Here is a 9,598-nt window from a genome sequence, read left to right as displayed (position 1 = left end):
CAGTTGTCTTCTGGGTGCTGTATTCATTCAGTCCAGGTTTTGTAGCTGCATTCACTGATGGAGTCATGAAGGCCCGTGTAGCAGGAGCAGGGAGAGGGTGGGCAGCTGCGACAGGGTGAGGTCTGGGGTGATTCAGCGGCCAGCCATGCAAGGCCCTGGAGAGTACAACCAGGAACTTTGTGTTCCAAATTAATGAGGAGCCTGAAGAGGATGGTGAGCAGGGGCACTCTGTGTCCCCAAAGTGACTTAAATTGTAAGGCCACTTTGCCCTCTGAAGAACAGACTGGGAGAGAGGAAACAGCCAAGTGAGGAAACAGAAAAATAATTCAGGGGGCCATGGTATAGGACAAAGACCATGGTGACCAAGGAGTGAAGAAAAGTGGGCAGAGTTTTGATTTGCTTCTGGTTACAGAAGAGCAAGAGAGGGAGCAGGAATGAGGCTTGGTCGGGCGGAGGTGGAAGAAACTGGACAGCATGGCAGGTTGGTGGGGAGAAATCGAGAGTGCTATTTGGGCCCCACTGAGTCTGAAAAGACAAGCCTTGATGCAAGTAGAGATGCTTAGGAGGCATCTGAGTGTAGGAATGTGGTGCTCAGAGAGAGAAGAGGAACAGCTGAAGGAACATGCGCTGAGGGGCAAGGGGAGTACTTGTGCATGCACATAATATGCATTCCCCGTTTCTGCTTTATTGGTAAAGAATCTAAAGACAGATGCAACTATGTTCTTTTAAAGCTTACATATGATAGACTGAGAATTACATGAATTAATAAAAGTAAGATGCTTAGAAAAGTGCGTGGCATACATTCAGTGTTTGTTGCATCTTTTTAAACTTCAATTCCAATGGAAACAGATAAATTTACCTAGTAAGAGGTCTTTGCATAACTTGCTATCTGTCTGAAAAAAAAGTCAGTTAGATGCTCCACCTTATATTTAAGTAAAGATGCATTTCATATCGATTAAAGATGTGTGTGGAAAAAATCAAACTAGAAAAGTATGAGAAAAACATCTGGATGAACAGTTGCCTAGCCTCGGCATAAATGAGGCCTTTATTAAGCTCCACAGAAAACCCAGACCCAATAATGAAAAGAGTTTGACCACATGCAAAATTCTGTATGGCAGAAAATGCTATAAACCATGCTAATATAAGTAAGAAGTAAGTAAATATGTATTATATATGACATGCAGGAGATAATTTCTCCCAAAATACAAAGACCTCCTAGAAATTGATAAACAACCCAACAGATTTCTCTTCACAAGAGAAAATACAAACCATCAAGAAATACATGAAAGGAGGCTTTATCTCACTAGTACTTAGGTGGGCCAATAGCCTTTGCCTTTTTACCCATCCAGTTTGATCCAGGTTTCTCAGCATTGATGTTGGGAGGGTGAATTGTTACAAACTTTTTTTGAATGGTCTGGCAAATAAAAAATGTGCATATCATTTCACTCGGGAATATCTTTTAGGAATTTGGACAAAAGAAATAAAAGGCACCAGTATATACAAGATGTTTACTGCCATACTGTTTGAACTAGCAAAGCACTAAAAAAATGTTGAATGTTTTATCAGTAGGAAAATGGTCAAATAAATTGTTTTATGACATTTTGTAATGTCAGCTGTTAAAAAGCATATATGGGAACTGTCTATACTGACCTGGAAAGATGTCTGTGGTCTGTTATTAAGAAAATAAGGCAGGGGGTGGGGAGGGAAGGCAGAAAACTGTACTTGAACAACAATAAAAAATGTTAAAAAAAAAAAAGAAAAGAAAGCAAGTTATGTAGTAAGATACTAACACTTTGGTTTTGGTATATTGTGTATGCTTTGGTTTTTTGGTGCCTGTGTGTGGTGAATAGCAGTATTTATACATTCATACATGTACTTATGTGTGCAAAGAGCATAGACAGAGAAGATACCCAACTGCTAATGTTGATCACCTCAGAGAAATAAGATGGAAAGGTGAGAAAAACAGGCATACTAACTTTTCTTTTGAAAAATTAAAATGTCTATATGGGTATAAATATATACTTTCTCTTTACAAACCTTTGTGTCATTAGACTCCTTTCTGAAATTAAAAATGAAGGATAAATATCTAGTATCTAGATTATGTTTTTTAAAAAACTCTGACTCAATCACAAAAGGCAAACAACACAATTTCAAAGGACTGGAACAGATTATTCCTCCTCAGATACACAAATTACCAACAAAATTCATGAAAAGATGTTGAATGTCATTAGGGAAATGCAAATCAAAACCACAAGGAGAGGCCACTTGACAAACCACTAGGATGGTTAGAATTAAAAAACAAACAGACAGTAGTGTTGATGTGTTCAGAGCAGCACTATTCACAATGGCCAATAGGTAGAGACAACTCAAATGTCCATCAACAAATGAATGGATAAACAACACGTGGCATATACATACAATGTAATATTATTCAACCATAAAAACGAAGTTCTAATATATGTTACAAGGTGAAGGACCTCAAAAACCTTACACTAAGTAGAAGAGGCCAGACACAAAAGATCACAAGTACATGAAATGTGAAGAGCAGGCACATCCATAGAGACAGAAGGCAGACTAGTGGTTGCCAGGAGTTGGAGGGAGGCGAGAACAGGGAGCAACAGCTGCATGGGCATGGGGTTTCTCTTAGGGTGATAGGAATGTTTAGGCACAAGGTAACACTGATATTTGCAAAACATTGTAAATGTACTGAACACTACTGAATTTTTCACACTAAAATGGTTAACTTTTTGTTTGGTGAATTTCACTTCAATTAAAAACGAAAAGGGGAGGGGCGGGAAGCTCTCTGTGCAAGTGCCTAGAGCTGCCTGGATGGGAGGTCTCCTTGGGCCCTGCATCCACCGGCCTCTGCCAAAGTCAATACCCCAGCTCGAGAATCTAGAGGGCGACACGGGCTGAGGAAATGACAACAGGGGTATCAGAGAAGAGAATTCGGGAGAAAAAGACAGAGGAACCGGCGGGACCACAGCCGCTTCAGCGGGTCCCCCCCAGGCTCGGGTCTGAGAACCCTCGCTGGGCCGGGGGCAGGGCCGGGACCAGACGGACGCAAAAGAAACCGGAACTCCTCATCTAGAGCGCCGGTTTCCGGAGGGAGCTGGATCCGGACGTCAAAGTCCTTCCCGCCGGGAACCCAGCTTCCGGAATCTCCTCTAGTCGCGGGGTCTTAAGGTCGTGGGGTCCGCGGTGGCGATGAGGCAGAAGCACTACCTTGAGGCCGCGGCGCGGAAACTGCAAGACTGCTGCCCGGGCCAAGCCCGCTATCTCCTGTAAGACTCGGCCGGGAGGGGGAGCGGGAGGCGAGCTTCGATGTGTCCCCTCGTTCCTCACGAGTCTCTTTCTCTTTTGCAGCTGGGCCTACAGCTCGTCGCACGGTAGGGAGAACGCCCGTCGGTTGTGGGTTAGGCTCTCACCGCCCCGTACCCCTCCATCCGCATAGCACTCAGGATGATCTAAACCAGAAATCTGATCGACCCACTACCCTCATAACCCCCGCGCAGAGCTGAATGTGCTTTAACTTGCCGGACGTGTCAGCGGTATTTGACACAATGATCAGCCTTCTCGAAATGGTTTTCTTACTTGACTTCCCGGTCATCTCCTACCTTTTTAGCCAATGTCTTGATCTGCTTTACTCGTTCCTCCTAAATTCCCCAGTCTGTAAATGCTGGAGTGTCCTAGGACTCCACTCGCGGACCTCTTCTTTTCTAGCTTCACTCACTTCCTTGGTGACAGTTTTTCATCCAGTCTCGTGGCCTTTAGATTCTGTATACTGAGGATTTCCAAGCCTATATCCCCAGTCCAGAACTCTCCCCCGAATTCTAGACTGATACTCAGATGCCTTCTGGGCAACTTTTGAATACCTATTAGGCCAAAACCTGAGCTTTACCCCACAACACAGCTCTTCCCATTTCAGCAAATAAAAACTCTTTAGAATTAATCAGCCCCAAACCCTTGGGCCATTCTTGACTCAGTAACAGCATAATTGCAGACAAAGCCCAGCCCACAAACTACAAAATTGTGCTATTTGAAAAGGAAACAAAGTCACAGTAACTGTTATTTTGTGATAAATGTGTTTGTAAGATAGGCGACACAGCCTTTTTTCACTTAGTACAAGTAATGAGCAACAGAGTGAGGGATTATCTGTTGCTAAAAGGAGTGAATGGATATAGTTACAGTGTTTTGCAAAATAAATTATTACCATTTATTTTTTAATAAATTTTTATACTTTGAGTTTGCTTAAGGAGAATGTGTATGTGCTTATATTAAATATATACCCTTTTCACATAATATCAGCAGTGTGTTTGAGGTAACAAAATATTCTAATTTGTTGAATCATGAATTTTATTTGTATAATTTTAGATGCTAAAGGCACTTTCGAAGGAACATGTCCATACTGTTTCCAGTTGCTGGTTCTGGATAATTCTCGGGTGCGTCTCAAACCCAAGTCCAAACTGACACCCAGAATACAGAAACTTCTTAATCGAGAAGCAAGAAATTATACACTCAGTTTTAAAGAAGCCAGAATTTTGGACAAGTACAAAAACTCCAAAAGTATATTGGTAAGATTTCAATTCTTAAACAAGAATTTTTTCTTTCACTTAAAATGAGGTTAAGAATCAGCTTAAACATTACTCAGAAATTTGTAATATTGAGACTGTCAAAATATATACCTATTTTTTTTTCCTAGTGATCAGTGTTTCAGCAAAAGTACAGCCTGTTTTTGTTTTTCACAGTGTTTTCCAAGTATCACGAACTCTCTCTTGTTCTCAGATCACATTGCTGAGCACAATTCTTCTTTCAAATTTGAGGGTTTCTTGAGCTGACCAATGTGACATCACCCGACCTGCAGCTACCACTAAATTATTTTTTCACTCCATGGTCCTTTTCTCCAAACAACAGTAGCTTATTTGTTAGGTAGCAGTGTCACTTCTCCAGTCATCCCCTCCTCCATGTCGGAGTAGGTAATTAAGTCCAACGATGGTAAATATATCTTATGTTCCTCCATTAAACCTTTACTGAGGGTCTATCTTATGCCAAATGATGCTAAGTACTGGGGCTATAAAATGGAATAAAACCCCAAAATCAAATTGCTTGGGGTTTATTACACAGAGCCCAGTATCAGATACGTCATTACCAGGCACTGTGCTGGGCCCTGGGCATTATGATAGCTGATGTCTGGCCCAAGATTCCAGTTAGTGATAACATGGACTGGAACTCCCATACTTAGGAGTTTAACAGTATTGGACCAGTAAATGCATTTTGCTTTATCATAAAATCGACTTTAATCTATATCCAGCCTCTTTGGAGAATATAAAGCAGCTTACATAGACCTTTGATACATGCAGATCTTCCATTTTTCATCTGCTCATGCACATCAGAGTACTTAGCAGCTAAGCTAGTTTGTAGTCACCTCATTGAGGCCTGGGCTGAATCCTGAGCATTATGAGTCAGGTACACAAAAAGAAAGGCATTTACCGTAACTAGAAAATGGACCATTTCTTGAAAAATGAACCCTGAAAAGAAACCAGCCTGTAGAGCTAATGAAGAACGGGAATGTGAAAATTGATTTGATGGGTTTTGTAAGTTACTTTAGACCAATATTTACAGAATCACTAAGGATTTGAAGGAGTCACATTTTCAGTAATATTTGCCATGTTTTATTGGGAAGTTCATTTGCAAAAAATGTTAAATGTCTACTGCTATTATGATGCAGCCTCCAGGTGTTAAAGGGTATCATTCCCAGTCTCCTTCTCCATTGTCCCTCCACATGGCTTTACTCGGGGAAAGGAGAGACTTTGTTATCTCTAAAAGCCATTTTAAATGAAATGAAAATGTTTAGCCACTGATTTTTTTATTGGAGATTTTCTCATTTTAAATTTGTGTTTTGTCTGATTCCTGCTGCTAGATTACAAGCTCCCCCAGATCAGCCTGTTACTTACCCTGTAGTACCTGGTCTACTCCCTTACATACAGGAATTGATGAACGTGTACTTTATTGGAGTAAATTATAAGAGAAATCATGCCAAATATTTCTTCTTCCTATGGTAGTTGGTTACTTGTAAAACATGCAACAAAACAGTTAAACATCATGGTAAAAGTAGAAGCTTTCTGTCCACGTTGAAGAGCAATCCTGCCACTCCTGTGAGTAAACCCAACCTGAAGACACCAGAAGGAAAGAATCTCAGTTCTGCAAACTTAAATCATAGACTGTCTGGTTCCAGAGGCAAGAGCCCAGTGTTGATTTTCAGGTATCTTAATTCATTAAGTTATTTGAATTGCCAGTGTTAACTCCGGAGTATTCTAATTTCCTCTGTTACATACACTCCATAAACTTGCTGTGCAGTTCAGATGTTGGCTCCCCTTTTTCTCCATACCCTTTTCTTCTCTAGTATCATATACTCCCATATCTTTCATTCTCATCCCTCCATGCCTTTCAGACATATTCCTCTACTTCCAACCTCTCCTTGTTCCCAGCTGCCTGCTAAATATACCTTCATCCACCTACACCACTAACTACTCAAACCTGCCCATCGTCCCTAAGTTCCTTATTTAGTGAATAAACATGCCCTTCCAGACATTCTGGCCTGAAATGGCGAGTACAGTTGACCACTACTGCCGTGGTCCTTGTCCAGTTAGCCGCCAGTTTCTAGCAACCCTGCTTTGTGGTCTTTATATCCGCTCTCCTTTTTCTCCCGCTGCTGCTGTCTGTTCAGGTCTTTACTCACCTTTCGTTGAGTCTCTATTTAAACCTCTCTAGATTGGTATTTTCCTGAAGCACAACTCTGATTAGAAGCACCTCACTGTTCCCTGTGGTCCAAATGCTGCAGCTGGGCTTTCTAGCCCTCAGTGTCTGGGACCAGTCTGTCTGCTTACCTTACTTTGCCTTAATTTATCCTGTGTCAGCAAAACTGAACAGCTCACAGTTTACTTTCCTGCTCCTTTGTTCTTGCCGTTTTCTCTAACAGAAATGCCTGTGGGAATGTAACTAAATAGAGGTTTGTCAAGTGATAACCAAAGTAAATATGGGCACTTGTTTTATTTTTAGTAATGCTTGATACTGAGTTACTATTATAGTCAATACATTTAATTCCATAGAAACTGTGAAAGGAGTTTTTGAACATTTGTTACAAAAGGGAAACTGAGTCTTATCGTTTCTTGAACATAAGTAACAAAATTCAGGCAGGACTGTATTATCTCTTAGTGAATTGATTTTTTAAAATATTGGATTTATTGGTTAAGAATTAAAATTTCAAGTCCAGTTTTCTCTATATTTTTGATTTAACTGTTTTGATATTTGGTATAATAGTCATTCATCATGGATGTTTCCACTTATTGGATAAAAGTAGGTAAAAGAAAATTTGATGTATTTAAAATAATCTACTTGCATTTAGACCAGGGTGCTTCTTAGACATGTGCAGGGATGAGAAAGATATTTTACATTTATCGTATAGATGGGGAGGCAGAAGAGGGTTCGGGCTTACCCCAAATAGGGGTTTGGGGGATGGAACCCATTTGGAGAGAAGAAAATAGAACAAGGTGTAAATATACACATACCAGACGGAGAACCATTTATTGAGTGGGTGTATTTAGAGGGCTCCTCTGTGCCCAGCCCTGTTAAAAAGCACTGGATTATGCAATTAACAGCACAAAGTGCTTATCCTGTGGAGCTCATTCTGGGGGAAGACACAATGGAATGGCACCTACATGTGTAGGTTGGGATTTTTCACTTCTTTTTTTTTTTTTTAAAGAGGGAGAGAAACATCAATGTGTGGTTCCTTTCCTGCACCCTGTACCGGGGACCTGGCCCACAACCCAGGCATATGCCCTGACTGGGAATTGAACCAGTGACCCTTTGCTTTGGTTCACAGGCCAGCACTCAATCCACTGAGCCACACCAGCCAGGGCGGATTCTTCACTTTTAAGAAAGGAAGTGGTCTTGAGCTGTGAAGAAATATGTTTTCAAAGTCCTTGCTTAGCACTGTCATGAATCTTGATGTCAGCCTTAAAGGGAACTCAAACCTGGTGGCACTTTACATTAGCCTTCTCTTTCAGTTGTGATAGAAGCTTCCAGAACCACTCAATAGACTAACTAGATGTTGCATATAGCCTATTCAGTGAGGTTTGGGGGAATGACTGATGGGAAGAGCTACTGCTCCTATATGGCCATAATGAAGAAGAGTAGAAAACACTTCTAGTAGCAGGAATTTAGCATAAGCAGGAAGAACACTTTAAACTACCATTTGTCAGTTTTCCTGAGTGTGGTTTTATGTTTCTTTTCAGAACACCTACATCTGGACAATCAACACCCAGTTGCTCCTCAAAAAATGTGACCAAAACAAAGAAACACTTCTCTCAACTAAAAATGTTGCTTAGTCAGAGTGAATCCAAAAAGAATTCAAAGGTGGACTTTAGAAATTTCTTATCTTCTTTGTAAGCGATGGACTAAGAAACGTCTAATGCAGTTTTTGAAACTAAAGTTAGAAAAACAGCTTTTTAAAAACTTTAAATTTTTTTCTTTAAATACATGAAAACTAGGGTCCAAAAGCAAACTTTTCTTGGCATTCTTCAGTGTTTATGGAGAAAATACCTCATTAGAATGAATAAAGCATGCCTACCTCACAAGGTGGTTCTGCGAATCACAAATAGATGAAAGGTCCTTGTAAGTAGTAAAGATTATGTATGGACATTGGTTATATTGTTTTCTCCTTGCTTAAGTAAGCTTTCATTATTTGTCATTTTCTTTCATAAGGGATTTCAGACCTATATGAGGGTCTACTCCTTTTTAAGTTGTCTATAATGCTATTTTGGAAAAATGATCAAGTATAGGTGTTCTTGTTTTCCCACTGTCATCTGCATAATTGTATATTAGTAACATTTGAATATTACTCCTATTTTGCATGCAAAAGTAAAAGTTCACTTTTTTCTTTTTAAAATTTATTTATTTTTTAAAATTTTAATTGTTGCAGTACAATTTTCTTTTATTCCCATCAAAAGTAAGTATTCTTGATTGTAGATGATTCAGATACAAAATTTTTCATTTTTACAACTTCCTGTTCTTCCTTTAGTAATAATTCACCATACATGGTGTTTCATTTGCTCTGGTGAAATCTAAAATTTATTACTTCTAGGTCTAAAATTTACACTAAAATAGAACATAGTATAAAAGTTTAGCTGTCTTAAATTTTCTCTGGAACACAGATATACTTTTTTAAAATGATGAACAAGAATTGTACTCAACCTATTTTTTAAAAACTTTAAATAAATAATTTAGATACTTTAAACTATAATCCGTTTCCTAGTCTCTCTGCTGCTAAGTTTAAAACATCTTTCTTCCATTAGAGCATGGTAAACTCTGAGAAGCCAAGGTTATTAACAAGTTGGTCTTGTAGTTGTGTGAAACGAAATTACACTTATTAGTGTCAGCATCAGAGGGATGGCAAGGGTCATCATTCTGAACTTTAGACTGAATCGCAGGCTGCGGGAGCTAGGCCTTCTCTTTATGTCCACAGCCTAACACTTTAGTCATGATAGATACCTTTGCTCTCTGGCTAACCTCTCACTGGATCATGTGTTCCTCTTGAACT

The 9,598-nt window shown here is 39.7% G+C and overlaps 1 protein-coding gene across 1 annotated transcript; it reads left to right on the top strand.

The window, feature by feature from the left end:
* The first annotated feature begins 3,108 nt into the window (after positions 1-3,108).
* Positions 3,109-8,700, top strand: C9H18orf21 (chromosome 9 C18orf21 homolog). The gene is made up of 5 exons (XM_028524245.2): positions 3,109-3,284; positions 3,367-3,389; positions 4,375-4,574; positions 6,063-6,262; positions 8,295-8,700. The coding sequence occupies exons 1-5, from the start codon at positions 3,208-3,210 to the stop codon at positions 8,446-8,448; spliced, it is 654 nt and encodes a 217-aa protein (XP_028380046.1). The 5' UTR covers positions 3,109-3,207; the 3' UTR covers positions 8,449-8,700.
* The last annotated feature ends 898 nt before the right edge of the window (positions 8,701-9,598 follow it).

This window comes from Phyllostomus discolor, chromosome 9 (assembly GCF_004126475.2).
Source record: "Phyllostomus discolor isolate MPI-MPIP mPhyDis1 chromosome 9, mPhyDis1.pri.v3, whole genome shotgun sequence".
Taxonomy (NCBI): Eukaryota; Metazoa; Chordata; class Mammalia; order Chiroptera; family Phyllostomidae; genus Phyllostomus; species Phyllostomus discolor.
The sequence above is the reverse complement of the archived record's forward strand: the minus strand, read 5'-3'. Positions and strand labels throughout refer to the sequence as shown.